The following is a 19,501-nucleotide window of genomic DNA, read 5'->3' as shown; positions in this document are numbered from 1 at the left end:
CAGAAAAGTTGCACGTTGCAGCTTCTCTCCCTTATCTTTTTTACTCAAAGGGTACATAATTTTTAATTTTTTCTAGGTTTTATATGGATGACAATGACCCGTGACAAAATAGTTTTATTCAAAATTTGTATTTTCATGTTTGTTTGTCGTAAATTACTACAAGAGCCACAAAGCAAGCAGACGACAGTTTGACGCGCTTTGGGCTTTTACTGCATGCTACATATTTTGAAAGACTTTGGAAGTAGGTTGACGTCATGTCCTGAAGAAAAAGCTAATGGGGTGTGAAATGTTATTTTGAGAAGAAAGATTGTCTACTCTCCTATTTCCAATGTCCTCCTATTTTTGGTGTTTTTTTATTTGTATGATCATGGTTAAATCATGTCAACATTTTATATTACTATTCACTTTTGTTTTATTATTTAAAAAAACAACAATATAAAATGTTGACGTAGTTTAATTGTGACTACACAAAATAAGAGGGCACAGAGGGATATCGGAAGTGGAAGGACAAACAATCCTTGTCCTATTTTGAGTGACATTGTGGATTTCCAACGCAAAAGCACTACGAATTCGATTGACATAACTTATGGTCAAATTTTTATTTTTAAATTAATAAAAAATAAAATTGATAAGTCATTGAATTACATAAAAATAGATAGTTAAAATTTAAAAAATATTACAAGTGTTGCAGTCTTATCGGATTAGAAATGTGATTGTGTAAATCCTAGTATATCTAGGAGTATCTTTGTATATTCTCTTTAGTAGTTTAAGTCCTATTAGAGATGTAATCCTATTAGGGTAAGGGTTCTACCTATCTAACTACTATAAATAAAGGCATAAGGTAATACAATACACACCTCATAATAACATATATCTCTTCTTTCTCTATTGTCACCAGCCCCTCTCCCTTTCTGTTCTAAATATAGTTCAATCAAATAGACCTACAACACATTATTGGCACGCTCTTACAAGAAGTTAAGGAACTAAAGGATCGTGGATGAGGCTTTCTTCTACAAATTCAAAGACTTTCAATTGTTTTCTGCCAATCGGGTTCTTTTACAATAAATTAAGATATTTGAAACAACCTTAAACCCTGAAAACATTCCCCATGATGCATGAATCCCCTATATTTATATTTTCCTTCCAATTACATATATTGTATATATGTCTATATATTTTGTCAATATATGTACTTGTTCATGCAATATGCAATTTATACTATGTGAAATTTGTGAGTCAAAGCATCAAAATTAATTTGGAAGCAATTAGGGCTTTTAACCCTAGAATTTGAAATAAAAAAGAAGAAAAAAACTGGAATTTTTTTGCGGCACCGTGGCACCATAGCCGAACCATCGTGCTAGCCTGAAGCCTAGCTGTGTGGGGAACTGTGTCATTTTGACACCTTGGACCATGAGCGTAGCCCTTTTGGGCTTGATTCCTTTCGAACCTAACTAGGCTTTGGCACTAATCTATCAAAGTGGCACTAATCTAGCCAATATGGTAATATTATTTTATTGTTAATAAAAATGTAATTAATAATAATTTTTTTAACTTTTATTATGTAATCTTTATGTTGCTCCACACTTTTTTTCAACAACCATAAGCTCAAATGGGGTTCAGTCTTGATAACAAGAAATCATTCACAAGGCACAAATGTTGGAACATTGTGAAGCAAACTCTATAGTACAAAGTTCTGCCTATTGGTCCACATGTTCAGTTGAACGAGACCCCATTGCACGAATCAATTATTGAAGAGTTGCCACTGGAGACCTCATTGGAGACACTATTGGCAACCCCTATTGAATCGGTCACACAAACGGAAGAAACAACTAGGCCTATTGGTAAGAAGGCCGCCAAGAAAAAAAGCTGCAAGAGGGAGTTTTTCGAATAATGATTATTCGAAATAGTTGATGAATTGGCTCACCAACATGCATTGAATATGGAACGAGATAGGTTAACATATGAGCAAGACAAGGTTAGAAATGAAGCAAAGGCGAGAGAAAGAGAGTTGAATTGGCAAGAAAGGCAAGAGGAGAAGGATCTGGAGATCATGTCACAACACCTGGACAGTGAATCCCCTAATTCAATTGGAGAAGTGAAAAAAATCGTGTCATGAGAAGAAGGTTTTGCTTGAAAGATGAGGAAGTTCCATACACTCCAGGGAAAGATGGACTGAGCCAAGCTGATTTTATCTCCTAATTTATAATTAATAATGTTTGTTGTAATGCTATGACTTCCCGTTGTATTTGAAAATATTTATTGGAATTAGACTTTAATTATGTTTGTTTTAATCCCCAAATTCTTTAAAAAGTTAATATATTTATATATAAATAGAAATCGTCATTGCCCTTACCTTTTCTTTTTTCAAACAAGTAAACTTGTACAAAAACAATTAAGGTTTAGAGTGAAAAGGAAAGGAACTTTTATTACCCTTGCCATCGCCTTGGTGGAGACGGTCTTAGAAGTGCTATGCAGCCAAGATGCATTTTGCATCACAAATGCCAGTTTTTCTTTTTGGATGACACATGAAAGCATTACAGTACTAGTTGTCTGCCAGGGATACATTGATTGACATTCATAAGGAAACTATATATGGAGCTATACATTTGATTTTGATTTTTAACAAGCAAAGAGAGGGCAGAAAAAGAGAGAAATCCAAAGACCCACATGGACATAATACTAAATTCGGAAAAGATTTGCAATCAAAGATGATGTTTACATGGGAAGATACTTTGACTGAAGGCAAAAGGGTCCCAATGAGGAGGAGGATTAGATTTCAGATGGGAAATCTTGGATGACTTGTCTTGTTTTAGATTTCAGATGCTAATGGTAACAGTATATGGTATGGTAAAAGCTTGGCTAGTGGACTTGGTAGTGACTGTTAAAGAATGGGTGATAATTTTGAATATGACATGATAACACAGTTTCGAATGTAAAATAAAGCTAACGGATAAAGGGCTGGTTTGATATTGCTGTGCTTTGAAAAAAAAGCTATTTCCGCTGTAATAAGCAGCTGTGAAATAAAGCAGTAGAGTGTTTGATAAATTTTTTTTGTAAAAGTGCTTTTGAAAAAAAAAAACAGTATTATAGTGTTTGGTAAACTTTTATGTAAAACAGATGTGAAAAAGAACTGATTTTTCAAAGCTTGGTTTCGCAGCTTCTTGTTTTTGGCTTTTTTTCACCCAAAACTGTAAAAAAAAACTGAAGCTGAATGTTTATCAAATATAAAAACAGCTTCCAGTTTTTTTTTATACCAGCTTTTTTTAGAATCACCTCAGTACCAAACCAGACCAAGGTCAACAAATAATAATTAAACATATCAAATGAATAACAAAAAGAATGCGTTGTCTAGCTTAATTTTCCGCTTGACTACTTATTTAGTTTTAAGTCAAACACTCAACCCACGGCATTCACACCTGTAGTACTATTCGGGTTATGGTGTTTCTGTGTGTCAAACGGGAGGCTTCTTCTACGTGGGTGGTGACTGATGAAGATGAATTTCGATTCTAAATTATGAAAAGCTTAAGAAAGAACATACTGTTAATACATCATTGTCTACGTGGAGCCAGCAAACAAACCATATCAACCATATCGGCGTGGTATCCATACATTTTCCACATAATCCTACATGTGCATATGCGCCCTAGAAAATAAAAGGCAAAACGAAACCACAATCAAAAGTCACATTCCTCGCTGTCAACACAGGTGATGATGCATGTAATGACAGGTCAGACATGGGCGTGATGGGTCCGTTGTACCCTTCATGCATGCATCTCCTCCTTTCAGTGCGCACTTTGCTAGCTATTCTTTGACGTGAGCTGCTGGTTCAATCAAGACGTGGTGTGTACTAGTTGAATCAAGCTTTGAACAAAAATATGAGCTGCTGGTCGAATATTCAAGCTTTGAACAAAAATGAATCTGCTGCTTGGAACAAAATTGATCCACATCTTGTTCTGTTTGAAACACTAGTATAGTGTATCTATGTATCATACATTCAAAATTTCTAACCACTCTCACCAAAAAAAAAAAAAAACAAAAAGAAGTTTCTTACTACAAATGTAATGTATCTATGTATACATTCAAAATAATGGACTGAAATCAAACATTCAAATCTAACACCCAACTGGATGAAAAATGTCATCTTATTTAAGGATTAAAATCTTGTTTCTTTAACTTTCTTTACTTCTTTCTATCTAGTTCCACTGCCAGTCTACCACTCATGTGTTCGATTCAGCTAGCAGTGAAAGCTTTAATCGAAATTTGGTTGGAGCCTTGGAGGGCAAGATACTGGAAAGGTTTGGGGGATAACTTGGAGAGAAGAAGACATAGTTTAGTTCCACATGATTCGAATTATATATACCAGTCCTGTTATTAATTTCCTAACCACTGCACCGATTAATTCTTAAGCGTTTGAAAATTAATAAAGGGTGCTTGGACCTACTTAGGCGCCTACCTAGCCTGTCTAAATCCACCTAGGCATCCACTTAGGTCACGATCCTCACTTAGATAGAAAATAGATAACTTTCACTTTACTTTTGATTTTTATTAATAAATTGTAAGGAACTTGTTGAATACTTTGATGGGCACCCATTATATTCGGATTCCCCATGTTTTCAATTTGTTGTAATACTTTGTAATCTATATATCTTTTAATTTTTCAATTTGTATAAATAGACACATATTTATACGATATATAATAAGTTTACTTAAATCCGTCTAGTACCGCCTAGCCACCTAGGCGCATCGCCCGACTAACGCCTAGTGTTTTTTAGAACCTTGTACAAAATATGGATTAAAGCTAATAATTCGATAAAGTTCATTGATCGATAATTACTTTCAAACAGATAGTTAATGAGATAGAGAAACCTCATAGAGTGCTTGAGAGATGCCTCCGGGATTCATAAGGGATTGCGCTTTCAGACTGATTGCAATCTGATATTATGAAGAAGGCACCAAAGTTGCTTGCCTTGTCTAAAAATGAGACAAAAGAGTACCATATAAATCCGTACTTGTTCTGTGACATCCAAAACAGTTGACGCCCTCCTCACTAAACTAAGGCAATAATGAACGATAATGTTTTTCCATTCCAGCAAAGAGCCACAACTAGAGAAGCTAGTGGTGTTTAATCTATATGGCTGAGCTGAGCACACCCATTATAATTTCTGCAGACATATCTGTTGAGGTTTACGAGCCCCAACCGAAGTATTCTTTGAGACTTAAAATTTGAATTTCTTGCGTCCGGCAAGGGTTTTAAACAGAACAGAAAGTTTCCATCCACATGCGCACAAACTACAATCTTGGCACAGCACCACTACTACTATTACACTCAAATTATGTGAGTGCTTGCATGCTTAAACCTTTTTCCACATCCTTCACATTCCTGCAAATACTAGCAGCGTCGGAAGCTTCGTCCACGAACCCTTCTTTCCATCCTAGAGGGTCCGTGTAACAATTCAAATCTGATCCTGTAATTTTGCTCCCCCACGACACACACACACACACACATTAAGTAAAATCTCTACTTTTCATTTCAATCTTCACCAAACAGATGGAAAGCATGCAAATTGGCTTAAATGATCACGATTTACATTTCAATTGATGAACTTATCAAAATTAAATAAGAGGTAAGTTCAAATTTCACGAAGAAGAGTTCGATAGTCATTTTTCCCTCACCCTATATATGATCAGCAATGAACGAAAAAACTTAGTAAATACATGAAAGTTGAATAGAATCAACTAAATACTATGTTTTTCCAATTTATATATGTTAGTAAATACATGAAAAAATTACGAGACAAAATTTTTTTGTACCCGTTATTTAGTGAACACAAAAAACTCAATAATCAAAATAATTCCAATACCTAATAACATGCCTAAACGGCTAAACCAATATATTATATGGGATTAGAAATTCTAATTAATTGCGTATTAGATTTTATAAAATTACTGTGTTGTTGCATAAAATTTTGTCTCTCGCATTGGAAAATAATAAAAATAAGATAACTCACGTGCAATCAGCATGCACAGCTAAACCCCTCCAAACCCCCAATTCGAAGAAAGAAAAAAAAATCCCACCCCTCCACCGCCAAAACTCAATAGAACCACCCCCCTCCACCACCAAGCTCCTCTCCAAAATGAACCAAAACTCAATACCACCACCCCCTTCACAGCCACCATCCAACTCCGACCCGCGCATATTCCACGCTCGTTTCATTACCACCGCAAACATCGACCGCTCTGTTCTCAACAACCTCATCACTCTATACTCCAAGTCCAATCTCCTCTCTTACTCTCTTCGCCTCTTCCACCAAATCCCATCTCCGAATGTGGTCTCATGGACCGCCGTGATCTCCGCCCACACAAACACCCTCTTCGCCCTCCAGCACTTCGTTTCCATGCTCCGCCACCCCACCTTCCCCAACCAGCGCACCTTCGCTTCCCTCTTCAAAACCTGTGCTTCTCTCCCTTCTCTCTCCTTCGGCCTTGCACTCCACTCCCTTTCGGTGAAGCTCGGCATCTCTGCGCAGCCCTTTTCCGGGTCCGCCCTAATTAATTTTTACTGCAAATGCCGCTTGCCTATTGATGCCCGCAAGGTGCTTGATGAAATTCCTCAGAAAGACGAGGTTTGTTATGGGGCGGTGGTGGTTGGGTTGGCGCAGAACTCGAAACCCATTGATGCGCTGTCTGCTTTTGCTGACATGAAATGTTCTGATGTTAGGTCTACTATGTATAGTGTTTCGGGTGCACTTCGTGCTACAGGGGAGCTTGCTGTGTTGGAGCAATGTAGGATCATACATGCTTATGCTGTTGTTACTGGACTTGATTGGAATGTGATTGTGGCGAGTGCTTTGGTTGATGCGTATGGGAAAGCTGGGCTTGTATCTGATGCTAGGCAGGTTTTTGATGAGAATTTGCCGAGCATGAACGCAGTGGGGTGGAATGTGCTGCTGGCGGCATACGCACAACATGGGGATTGGAACTCAACGCTTGAGATTTTCAATGCAATGGAAGCTCAGGGGCTTGCACCGGATGAATATAGCTTTTTGGCAATCTTAACTTCATTTTGCAATGCAGGTTTGGTTTCTGAGACTCACAGGTGGCTGAACCGGATGAAGGAAGATTATGGATTGGAACCAGCGCTTGAGCATCATACATGTTTAGTTGGTGCAATGGGACGGGCTGGTCAACTGGAAGAGGCAGAAAGGGCTGCACTGACAATGCCATTTGTGCCAGACGCTGCTGTGTGGCGATCATTGCTGGCAAGTTCAGCATATCATAAAGCGCCTGATTTGGCTAGGTCCATGGCTAAACGGTTATTGGAAATTGACCCACATGATGATTCAGCTTATGTAATTGCTGCAAATGTGTTATCGAATGCTGGAAAATGGGATGAAGTTGCAGAAGTGAGGAAGATGATGAAAGATAGGAGGGTAACGAAGGAAAGTGGGAGGAGTTGGATCGAGGTACGGGGGAAAGTTCATGTGTTTTTTGCTGGGGACAGAAGGCATGAGAGAACGGATGAGATTCGTGCTAAATTGGTAGAGTTGATGAGGGAGATAGAGAAGTTAGGATATGTGCCATTCTGCGATGAGATGTGGCATGAAGTCGGGGAAAGGGAGAAAAAGGAATCCCTTTGGTACCACAGTGAGAAGTTGGCAGTAGCATTTGCGGTGGTGAGTGGTGCGGCACCACCAGGAAAGCCATTAAGGATTGTTAAGAATTTAAGGATCTGCAGGGATTGCCATGAGGCCTTCAAGTATTTCTGCAGAGTGTTGGAGAGGGAGATTATTGTGAGGGATTTAAACAGGTACCATAGATTTGTAAATGGTAGTTGTACTTGTGGCGACATATGGTAGCTTGGTTTATGCCGATTAATATAATGCTCCCAAAGCTTGTGCTGGACAGAAACTCAGCCACTAAAGGTGGAGGGAAACTTGTGTAGAACTGTCATACTGCCTCAAATGATGCAGGATAAAGTTACTGCTAGCATGACAATAGGATCAAGTTTTTACTTTGAGAAGGTAGGAGTCGGAAAGGAAAAGGATAACGTCGGTGCAGCCTAGTGCAGCGGCCTCCTCTCGAAATGCAAAGAGTTGCAAGGAGGCTTCCCGTCATAGACATTAAGGGAAGGGATATTCCTTGTTAAAAAGCAGAGCCACTGAACGGAAAATTATGTTTTCTATTGTTTTGTTTTTCTCTCAAAATTTTTTGGCGAGTAAGACAAAGGATGAATAAAACACAAAGGAAATAAATGTGTTTCATAGAGATTTCGTCCTATTTGATGGTTTAAGATGGCAGTCTGCAAGAAAAGAGCAAAAAGACGCAGGGCATACATCCGTTTCATGTAAGTTATTTTCGAGAAGGGCCGTTTGTGATGGCCGTTGCTACGAGCACTTGGTTAACCCGTAGTAGAAGAGCTTCCTACAAAAGCAATCTCAAACGAGCCTTGAATACGTAACCTAACTTGTTCACCTTATTCGCCTATACATTCATCTCTCTGTTTTAACTTGCAACATTCCACTAAGCTTGCCGAACAAATGACGGTTAGATGTGCGGTCACAGATTCATCGAACAAATCCGTTCATCAATAAAAATTAACATCCATAAACAAAACTAACATCCATAAAAACTACAATTTAACACAAATAAAAAGTGAAAAAGAAAAGGCGACCAACGGAGAGGAAGAGCCTCCGTGAGGAGCTGAGGGATGGCGGAGGTCAGGGTTTACGTTTTTAGTTGAAGGCGGGAGGAGGGGGAGGAGAACCGAGGATGCTGGCCTGCTGCAACTCCAACTCGTTGAACTGCTGCTCGCGATCCATGGCGATGATGAGTGGGACCCCCAAGATCAGGAACGTCGTTCCCAATATCCACGCCGCCTTCCCCGTGCTCTTCGCCAGCTTCTTCGTCACCGACGACGCGTCGATCGCCACGCGCTTCGTCTGCTGCACGATCTCCGATTGCGACACCCTCGAAAGCATGCTCTGTTCTTCGCCGTTGCTTCGGAGCGACAGTCGCTTTCTCCCCTCTGACGCCATTCTTTGATTTCCTTGTGCTGTCTACCTGTGTTTGTGAGAAGGAGGTTTTAAGTTCGGAGTTTTTAGGGTTTTGGAAGCGTTGCTGTTGGCGATCGACCAATCAATATTAACGGGCCTTATATTTGAAGCGGGCATAAGACCCAATTTATGGACTTTGTAAATGACAATGGGCCAACAAAGGCCCATTAAAATTTAGTAATTTATAATTTTGTTTTGTTTTCGTTTTAAAGGAAGTAATTCGCGATGCGAGCGGGACAAATTTTTTAAGTTATTTAAACTATTTTTAGTTTTTCACGCATTAATGTTTATTTATTGTCATCATATTGAATAAATCTAACGGCTATGATTGAACAAGAGTGTCTAAAATGCTCAAAATAGTATATGAAAATCACTTTCCTTTTTATACAAGAATATTCTACTCTAATAATAATGGAAAATAAGTTCAAATCTCGTGAATGACAATTTTTTTGCACTAGTAAGTGTACTTGTAACTATAAGTGAGAAGTGAATGACACAAGTTCATTAATTTAGTCCCACCACTTAAAATCCTAGCAAACATCGTTGTATCAAAAATAAGATAAATTGAAAAAAATATTATGGTTTAATGATATTCACAACTATCAATGTTTATGATTAAATTCAATTAAGAACAAAAAAAAATTTAAAAAAAAAAGCCGCTTTTATGAACAATGATATTTGTTGATGCATAAAATTGGGTAAATTTTGAAACAACGTAAAATGTCAAAGTTATGATCTTCGCATAGTTGCTCCGGTGATTAAGTGTAAACAAATATATAGATAAATAGAGATAGTAAAACAAACACAAGATATACGTAGTTCATCTTAAGTTAGGCTATGTTCAGAAGGGTAGAGATCAATGATGTTGGGGAAGATTTTATTCAGGGACTCAAAAACATTCTCAGTAAATAAAACTGTGAAGAAACTTACCTTAGGCTCAGGGTACAATAAACTTGTCATGAAATTAATCCACAAGTATGAAACCGCTCTTTATATGTTCAAAACATGAGAATGGTAAGTTTAGTACATTTTCCAATTCAAAGCATTTGGATATCCGAGCGTCCATGATCACATCGCTGTTGCTGTCCCCACCCTTAACCCCAAAACCTCTGCATACGACCAGAGACGAATTGCACACCCACGGGACTGAAACTGTAAACCCCAAACCAGAATCTTTCCCTCCCACTACCACATCCTTGTATGCCCGGCAAACCCTCACAAGTGCTTCCCCGTCGGCAAAGTTTGCTGCAGAACGGATGGAGGAGAGCCAAGGTCCGAGATATCAGAATCCGAATGAAGGTTCACAACTGTGCCATGATCCGGGTGAAGCCGGCTGCTGAGGGCTTTAGAAATGGGGAATGTGGATCCCATAACTTGCAAGGGAAGATATCCTCCCCACATAAGCATCAACGAAGGCCATATCATACTGATTGGTGGTGTTGAGAATGAAATCCTCAGCATCGGAGTCATAGAGGAACAGCCTCTCGTGGATGCCCTTCCACATTACCTTATCCATGGTATTGGGTGACACAGCATGCTTGCCTGATGGAGTCATAATTGAGAAAGCCGGAAATCCCATGGAACATTCTAAGTTAGGTTCAACACCCAATTGTTCGGCTCAGGACTTCTGATAGGATGTCCGAAAACACATTGAATTTGGAGGTCACAAAGAATCAGCAATTACAAAACAACTTGCAAAAGAGGCAAATCCTTCATTCCTTCTATTTCCCTCAACCATTCACAGTGCCATTAACAGAAAACTAGCAATGTAACCTACCTTGCATTTCACTAGCCAAAAACAATGGTAAGCTTCCGCCACCCTGACCAATGCACAATATACGCATTTTTTCAGTCCCACTCAACGCGTTCATGAGATTGTGATTACAGGATGCTATAGTAGCCAACCCAGCTGCCACCAATCTCCTAAGATCTGAAAAAGCAGGACCATCATACAAAAGCATTAATCTTTTCGAAAAATCAAAGTAACCAAATGTGTGCAATCATTAGTTTCAAATTTCATTCAACAGTGACCAAATGCTAATTACAAATTCAATTGCGTATTAACTTAACGCAAAATCCACACCAAATTTGATGCATTTGTAACCAAATGACAGATAGAAATTGAATGGGAATTAAAATTGAAAAGAGGAAATGGGTTTTGCTTACATGGAACAGCCAAGCAATGGGGCTGCTGCATAAGGGCGATCGACTCGGGTTCCGATAGCCTGCAGGCAGCCAAAACCTTGACAGTGCTCTGGCGGGTGTCGTCGTTGAAGCGGAGAGCGCGCCATTGATATCCTAGCACTCTGAATCTCTCGTTGTGCTGACGGCACTCGTGTATCTCTTCGTACCGTTGCTGCAGCCATCTCTCCGTCGACGCCCAGTGAAGCACGCTGGGTTTTGAGGAAGGGTAGGTGACGACGGAGACGACACCGTTGCCTTTGTCGGATGTGGAGCGGAGGACGGTGTGGCCTTCGGATTTTTTTCCCCCACCACTCCGAGGCGTAGAACCAGTCGCATTCGTCCTCGATGGGACGTCGTACGGCGGTTGAGAGCTTCCGGATGTTGAGTCCCTAGCTCAATCCAGCTCTGCGCCACATGGCCTTAGGTAGTGAAAAACAGCCCGCCCTTCTTCGGTGGTTTTTAACGACTCGGGGTTTTAGAGTTTTGTTCTTGCATCATGGGTGGCCGACATTTGTGATAGACCATAACGTGGAATGCTGGGACTTCTTGATTTTTAGATACGACGGTGATTTGCGTTTCATCGTGCTAATCTCTTATAAAAATGCGTGTGAGAAAGAAGCTGCATTTCGTTTTGGATATAGCCAAGCCTCTAGCATCTTTGAAAAGTATGTGTATATGGAACGAAAAAGGGGAAGGGAGGAGGCCGCATCATCTGGCAATAAGCTGGTTGATGGTGCGACGAAGAAGATGAGAAATGGCTTGTCTCAATTCCAGTCAGAATGCATCGATGAGGGCGGAGAAGAAGCAACTTGTTCCAAGGAAGAAAATCGACATGAGGATGTTGTACTATGAAAAGCCTGGTTTGGATGTTGTTCACACACACACACACCATAATAAAAGATCTCGTTGAGCAGCACCCACCATTAACATTCCTTCCTGCGCCACAATGCTGGCAAACACTAGTAGTGCTAGTGCATTGTTATGGTTCTTGTGAGCCATTTTTCCACGTTTCCTTGGACGTGCTTGTTACTTGTTTGATGTTTATATATACAGCATCAGCATAGCACACATGACTAAGATGACTTGTCGAGAGGGTGGTGGGTTAGGATTAACTAATTTGGTAATCCAACTTCTGGTTGCCTAATTGACTAATAGTCTAATAATGTGGGTTATTTTGGTTATGTTCAAAATAATGTGGGTTATATTATTGTAGTTTCATAAATAGTGGTTGTTTTGTTCACTTCCAGAAATAGTGTGGGTTATTTTGGTTTAGTTTTCAAAAATAGTGTGTGATTTTGTTGTAGTTCCATAAATAGTATGAGTTATTTTGGTTCAATTTCAGAAATAGTGTAAGTTATTTTAGTTTAATTTTGATAAATAGTGTGTAATTTTGTTATAGTTCCAAAAATATTGTGAGTTATATTGGAGGTTCAGTTTTAGAAGTATGAGTTATTTTGCTGTAATTCCAAAAATAGCGTGGGTTATTTTGGTTTAGTTTCATGAATAGTTTTGCAATAGTATGGGTTATTATGTGTGTAATTTTGCTTCAATTTCAGAAATAATGTGCGTTACATGTGTCAGTTTCATAAATAGTTAGTTAGTTTAATAAATAGTGTAGTACATGTGTCAGTTTCATAAATAGTGTAGTACCCGTGTCAATTTCATAAATAGTCAGTCGGGTTAATAAATAGTGTAGTACCCGTGTCATTTTCCTAAATAGTCAGTTAGTTTAATAAATAGTGTAGTACATGTGTCAGTGTGACATCCCACATCGCCCAGGGAAGTGATCCTTAACTGTATATTCTCATCTCTACCTAGCACGAGGCCTTTTGGAAGCTCACTGGCTTCGGGTTCCGTAGGAACTCCGAAGTTAAGCGAGAAGGGGGCTAGAGCAATCCCATGATGGGTAACCCACTGGGAAGTTGCTCGTGAGTTCCCAAAAACAAAACCGTGAGGGAATGGTAAGCCCAAAACGGACAATATCGTGCTACGGTGGTGGAACGGGCCCGGAAAGTGATCCGCCCCGGGCCGGGATGCGACATTTGGTATCAGAGCCTAACCCTGGTCACGTGTGTGCCGACGAGGACGTTGGACCCCTAAGGGGGGTGGATTGTGACATCCCACATCGCCCAGGGAAGTGATCCTTAAATGAATATTCCCATCTCTACCTAGCACGAGGCCTTTTGGGAACTCACTGACTTCGGGTTCCATAGGAACTCCGAAGTTAAGCGAGAAGGGGGCTAGAGCAATTCCATGTTGGGTGACCCACTAGGGAGTTGCTCATGAGTTCCCAAAAACAAAACCGTGAGGGCTTGGTAAGCCCAAAGCGGACAATATCGTACTACGGTGGTGGACGGGCCCGGGAAGTGATCCGCCCCGGGCTGGGATGTGACAGTCAGTTTCATAAATTGTGAGTTTAATAAATAGTGTAGTACCCATGTTAGTTTCATAAATAGTCAGTTTAAGAAATAGTAATAGTACTCGTGTTTAGTTTTCAAAAATAGTCAGTATTCAGTATAAGAAATAGTATAGTATCCGTGTTCAATTTCATAAATAGTTTGTTTAAGAAATAGTGAAGTATCCATGTTTATTTTCTATCCAAAGAAAAAAAAAACAACTTAAATATATAAATTGACATGTGGGATTCGCACGTCCACACTAACTATTTATGAAACTGAACAATATTACATTGTTTATAAAACTTAACGGTACTACACTATTTATGAAACTGAACAGTACTATACTATTTATGAAATTGAACACCATTTATGACACTGATAGGTACTACACTATTTATGAATCTGAACGGTACTATACTATTTATAAAAATGAACGGTATTACACTATTTATTGGTCTAGATTCATAAATAGTGTCTACTTCTTGGTTCACTTTCATAAATAATGCCTAATTATTGAATCTTGTTTCATAAACAGTGTATAGTAATTGATACAATTTCAGAAATAGTGCCTCATTCTTGGTCCTGTTTCATAAATGGTGTCTAATTTTTTGTCTACTTTCATATATAGTGCTTAGTTTTTTGTCATGTTTCATAAATAGTGTCTAGTTCTTGATCCAGTTTCACAAATAGTATATAGTAAATGGTACAATTTCATAACTATGTCTCTTTCTTGGTCCAGTTTCAGAAATAGTGTCTTGGCTCTCAGTGCCGTCTTGGCTTTTCCTTTTCAATATCCCTTTCCTCGTCCTTCGAAGATTATTCTGAGTCCTCAGCAGCTTGCATGTCAGCAAGGCTCTTCGCTGCCGTCTAAGCAACCACAGCCGCCTGCATCCAAAACCGCCACTTCATAAACCGAACCACAAAATGCAGCAAATCTACACTTCCATTTGGACTAAAAACATAAATATTTGCATAATTATAAATAAGCTGCCACAAACAAATAAAAACATACACTTGTAATCAGATTACGACACCAAACTCTTAATAGCTTAAACCTACTTTGAGATTCGCAATCTAAAACGGTTAATTAACTCCGCAATTATCAAAAACCACAAAAAATTAGATCCACTAATCAACATTTCCCAAACTTATAAACCCCAATTTCCAGTATACACCAAATCAGGTTGCATATTCAAATACATTTATCAAACGCTTGAAACACTTACATTGCGAGAGATCTCCTCGGCGGCTTTCCGGAGATTTAAGAAGACGAACGAAAAGCCCCAACCTCCCCATCCTCTACTTTTTTCCGAAGTGAGATCTTTATGAATTGTTCACATGCATCAGGATTTCAATTGCATTTTTGAAAGTTGTTGGGGTCGTCGATGCATGTGTTGGAATTGTGATGAAACGAAAAGTTTTGAATCAGAGATCTGTAAATCTTTCATCTCTCCATTTAAAGCAAAACAAACTAACGGACAAGACTTGATGTCAAGGGTAAAATCGGAAGCTCGATAAGTCATATTTTTTGGGGCTAGTCTGATTGGGCTTACTTGATATTGAGTTTTGTACAAACCATTAAATAAAGTTAATACATGATTGAGGTCATATGAAATTATACGTTCCATAGAGTTATTTTTGTCAAACTTCTAGTTCATATCCAAGTGAGGCATGAGCATAAGCATTCTTAGAGGTGATAATCGAAATAAGCGTCGTGGACACCATTGTTCAAATGAGTGATTAAAGCATATATCTAGAACGAGATTTGTAATATTATGAATTGTCATGCGCGTCAATTACCCATTGTGGAAGCGAGAGATTGTTAGAGTATGTTCGAAAAGCAATTGACGTTGTAGGGACGGGATTGCAAATGTTTCAATCTTGAGATATGTATCCTACGGATCTTAAGTTTAAATTATGTTTCTAGCCATAAGGTGATCAAAAAGGCTATCAAACAGCCGCAGAGGCCAATTTATGTCATATTCAGTAGTATGTGTTGGTTTATTTTTAATTAAAATTGTCATTATTTGGTTGTTAGTGAGAAAGTAAGCTTATTTATCATTATTTGTGGTTAGTGGGAAATTAAGATGGGAGTCTTTTTTTATTGTCAAATGATAGATTTTGTTAGATTAGATGTTGGATTAGTCACCAACTAGGTTCGAACCCACACTATCATGCAAAAGCACAACTCCTTTCCACCACTGTGGTAAAGGGTCACTTGCAATATCGAGTCTTTAGTCTTTCATCTTTTGTAGCTCTTATAACCTTTTTTCCTAGTTACTTTGTGTTTATTACCCTATTCACTAAGGGTGACAATAAACATATACTTTTTAGCATTCTTTCCCAACATCTTTTTTATTTATGATCTCACTACCAATTTCATTTACCACTACAATCTTTATACCTCCATTTTTTCTATCCTTTACTTATTGGCCAAAGAAGGGTGTACAAGTGGTGGAGCTTTGAAATCATCCCTCGTTGTGCACATAGGTTTCAGTCAAACAATAATTTTGGAGCCAATTAAATAAGTAAGTAATTGAGTGGACAGATGTCGCGTTTTGAGAAAGGCCACTGAAGGGTGATCTTTTTTTGGTATCGGTGGATTGTTTCCACTGGTGTTTTCTTCTTGAATAAAAAAATAGAATAATTGTGATATTCATGTTTTAGTCGGCTTATGAAATCAAGAAATTCTATGCACAATTAGCAATAGATCTTGCAAAACCTGCCCTCCCTCGGAACAAAATTACCATAGCCAAACCACCAAACAATGAATATTCAATTGAAAAAAAAAAATCCAATGAATATTCCAAACATAGCAGGACAGTCGGAGGAAGGAAATATCGACCGAAAGGCATATAATCCAAGTCACATTGCCCCACCTGTGGACGCAACCTTTTCCTTCTCCTCGTTGATTGCTGTCCTTAACTCCGACGTCACGCGTCCATCTTCTTCCTCCCATCACAAAATAATAAAATTCAAAACCCAAAAAAATTATACATATGAGAGAACAAAGGACCTGAGATTCATACGCTTTGCAGCTCTCCTTCGTCACGGCAACAATCACACAATGTTCACATTGAAAAACAAAGTTACAGAGAAGCTCTCACATCTCTTTGCCGATGCGCCCACCTCACCCTCCTCCTCTTCTCTTCCTTCCCCTCTCGACGACAACAATCATCGTCCTGAGGTAATTTCCTGGTCCAAGTTTTTATCTTTTTCGTTTTTGTTTATCTGTTTCGTTGGATTGAATGATTGGGCTCTATGGGTTTTGCTTGCAATGTCGGTGTGGTCCTTGTTGTTCAAGAATTTTGAGATCTGGGTTTCTTAGATAACGTAATTTTGGAGTTGGGTTTTTTGTGTAATTTGGTTTTGCTTGGATTTTGTCTAGTTGAAGGACTTGTGATCTCATACGATTGTATGAGTGACCAGATGCTAATTATATTGAAACAATTCATATTTTACTACCAAAACATGCAGTTAATGTGATGGTAATCTTCCTGGAAACTTGGGAAACCGAGTTTTATGACCTTTTTTTATCTTTATTTTTACCCTGAAGTTATATAATTACGGTTTCTAAGTTCGAAAACTTGGGCTCCATTTGTAAATTTGTGCCCTTGCTGAGTTCGAAAAGTTTAGCTCCGTTACGGTTTTAGTTCAGTTGATTTATTTTCGTTTTGTATCATGATTTTTCACATTAGGTCGTTCAATGTGTAGGCCAGGCCATCTTCTAAAGGAGGTAAATCTTTGTCTTCATACTTTTCGTTACCATCGGTAGTCTTTGGTGGATCCCGATCAAACAAGCATCAATCAATAATTGTTAGTAATGGAGACTTTGAATCCCAAGATGAATCCGTGCATAGATATGTAGAGTGTCGTTCCCCACCAGGTGAGAACAATGAAAAGGAAAACAATCGTGAAAACGATGTTGACTGTGCTTCTGGAGGGAGCACCAGTGGTTCTGAGGTATTTGAAGAAGCAGCGGACCAGCACAGTCTACAGAAGCAACTACCGCTTCTTATGGATGACTCTGTCTTTATCTCCTCAGACCTGCATGAATTCTTGCTGTCATCTCTTCCTAATATAGTGAAAGGGTGCCAATGGGTTTTGCTGTATAGGTAAGCTTCTTGAGGAGTTTTCCCTGCATTAGAAGTACTCTGCTTTTGTTGCATTTGGATTTCAATTCAGTATCAATTCTTTTGAATGAAGGGCAGTACTTCGAGACATGGTGTATCACTCCGCACACTTATCCGCAAAAGCGCCGAGCTTTCTGGTCCTTGTTTGCTGGTATGTTAATGAATCTGCCAATGAGATTCGAAAATTGATAAATTGAATCTTTTGTAGTAATGTGAGGATAATGTGGACCGTCTGTACACTTTCTAGGTTGTTGGAGATAGGCAAGGTGCTGTATTTGGTGGACTTCTAGAGGGCCCCTTGAAACCTACGGCAAAGAGAAAGTATCAAGTAAACATGCTTTTACCTTAATAAACATATGTTAGTTTTTGCTTTTTAATTGATGAATACGAATATTCAGAAGTTCTTCCCTTGACTCTGGTTATTTATGTCTGAACGTTACGTTCTTTCTCTTTATCAGTCCAATAGAAGCACCTTCTTATGCCTGCCTTTTGGTTATAGGGAACAAACCAAACATTTGTTTTCACAACCGTATATGGAGAACCAAGGCTATTTAGACCGACTGGTAAGAATTTTCTCTTATTTATTTGCAGATGCAAGTTTCCTTTTGGAGGATCTGGCAGTCGAATAATTGCTGATACATAATTTGGGTATAGAGACAAGATAACTTGTGATGGGCATGCCAAGAACACTAAACACCTGGGTAGGTCGTAGAGCTTAAGATAGAGATGATAAATGATACCTCAGACCTTGCTGCGTTAACATGTCAATTTGTCCTTCATATGGATAGGCTCTTTGACATCTTCTCTCACAACATATAAAAATGGTACCTTTAAATTTGAATGGTAGCCGAACAATGTGTAACTAAACATTTAACCTTTTTGATGCATGAAAAGCCATAGATAGATCATGGACTATTCCAAATTTGTCTACCTTTTGTCCAATAAGAGAGAAAAAGCCAATGTTGATCCCTTTGTGTATATAGGAGCCAACCGGTATTATTACATGTGTTTGAATGACATGCTTGCTCTTGGGGGAGGTGGTAACTATGCTCTGTGCCTAGATGGAGATTTGTAAGTTACTCTTCCAATGCTATGCTTTGAATTCGCCCCCACTGTCCGATGGGGAAATACTTGCAGATTCTTTTGTCATGATTGTAAACTTTTGTTTGGAAAAGGTTAAGTGGAACAAGCGGACCTTGTGAAACATTTGGGAACTTATGCTTGGCTCATGATGCAGAATTTGAGTTGAAGAATGTTGAGGTAATCTATTTGGGCAACCTCTTCGTCTTTTATCTTGACTGTGAACTTGCGTATTTTCCTCACGCTTGACTGCATACTTACGTATATTCTGTTCGTATATGCAGCTCTGGGGTTTTACACATGCGTCGCGGTACCTTACATGATACAAGGCAAAGACAAGGTTATGCATTTGTATCTTTGGTATCGGTTGGTGGTCGCTTTCTTTATTCTTGTTATAGTTTGCTCCAGCACAGAAGACAGGAGAGCTTTGATCAATCGGGGATGAACAATTCGTTTGGAAAGCAATTAGATTCGAAGCACTAGTTTATGTTATGGGGTTATTTTCCTTCAATTATGTAGCTGTATTGTATGCATACTTACAGGGTGATTGTTATAGTAGTGAAATAGACCAACACCAGGAGCATTAATAGAATTGATCTTGTGACTATTTTACTTGTGGTAATGCGAAAGCAATGGTCCGCTTAGGTAACAA

At 38.8% G+C, this 19,501-nt stretch overlaps 4 protein-coding genes across 8 annotated transcripts; 2 read left to right on the top strand and 2 right to left on the bottom strand.

Annotated features, from left to right (window-relative positions):
- Positions 1-5,712: 5,712 nt before the first annotated feature.
- LOC103927025 (putative pentatricopeptide repeat-containing protein At5g52630) lies at positions 5,713-8,788 on the top strand. The gene has a single exon (XM_018642532.2). The coding sequence runs from the start codon at positions 6,135-6,137 to the stop codon at positions 7,854-7,856; it is 1,722 nt and encodes a 573-aa protein (XP_018498048.2). The 5' UTR covers positions 5,713-6,134; the 3' UTR covers positions 7,857-8,788.
- Positions 8,564-9,104, bottom strand: LOC108865329 (mitochondrial import receptor subunit TOM9-2-like). The gene has a single exon (XM_018642533.2). It carries the CDS (start codon positions 9,033-9,035, stop codon positions 8,733-8,735), a length of 303 nt encoding a protein of 100 aa, XP_018498049.1. The 5' UTR covers positions 9,036-9,104; the 3' UTR covers positions 8,564-8,732.
- Positions 9,105-9,912: 808 nt separating this feature from the next.
- LOC103927023 lies at positions 9,913-12,236 on the bottom strand. Its single transcript, XM_048574601.1, has 3 exons — positions 12,127-12,236; positions 11,220-11,626; positions 9,913-10,983 (listed from the first exon to the last, which is right to left on the bottom strand). Exons 1-3 carry the CDS (start codon positions 12,234-12,236, stop codon positions 10,814-10,816), a joined length of 687 nt encoding a protein of 228 aa, XP_048430558.1. The 3' UTR covers positions 9,913-10,813.
- A 4,138-nt stretch (positions 12,237-16,374) lies between these two features.
- Positions 16,375-19,456, top strand: LOC103927028 (TLD domain-containing protein 2). 5 transcript variants are annotated; one of them, XM_009335927.2, is made up of 8 exons: positions 16,403-16,823; positions 17,356-17,751; positions 17,848-17,920; positions 18,017-18,097; positions 18,269-18,332; positions 18,753-18,840; positions 18,945-19,029; positions 19,134-19,456. In XM_009335927.2, the coding sequence occupies exons 1-8, from the start codon at positions 16,756-16,758 to the stop codon at positions 19,170-19,172; spliced, it is 894 nt and encodes a 297-aa protein (XP_009334202.2). In that variant the 5' UTR covers positions 16,403-16,755; the 3' UTR covers positions 19,173-19,456. The 5 variants fall into 5 exon arrangements, with proteins under 5 accessions (XP_048430563.1, XP_048430564.1, XP_048430565.1 ...); XM_009335925.3 differs by having other exon boundaries at positions 16,412-16,823; positions 17,351-17,751; XM_048574606.1 differs by lacking the exons at positions 18,753-18,840; positions 18,945-19,029; positions 19,134-19,456 and adding an exon at positions 18,490-18,746 and having other exon boundaries at positions 16,375-16,823; positions 17,351-17,751; positions 18,228-18,404.
- Positions 19,457-19,501: the final 45 nt, after the last annotated feature.

Source organism: the organism of the source record quoted next, unplaced genomic scaffold (assembly GCF_019419815.1).
Source record: "Pyrus x bretschneideri cultivar Hongxiangsu unplaced genomic scaffold, Pyrus_bretschneideri_v1 Contig73, whole genome shotgun sequence".
NCBI lineage: Eukaryota > Viridiplantae > Streptophyta > Magnoliopsida > Rosales > Rosaceae > Pyrus > Pyrus x bretschneideri.
Note: the sequence above shows the minus strand (reverse complement) of the source record. Positions and strands in the feature narration are given on the sequence as shown.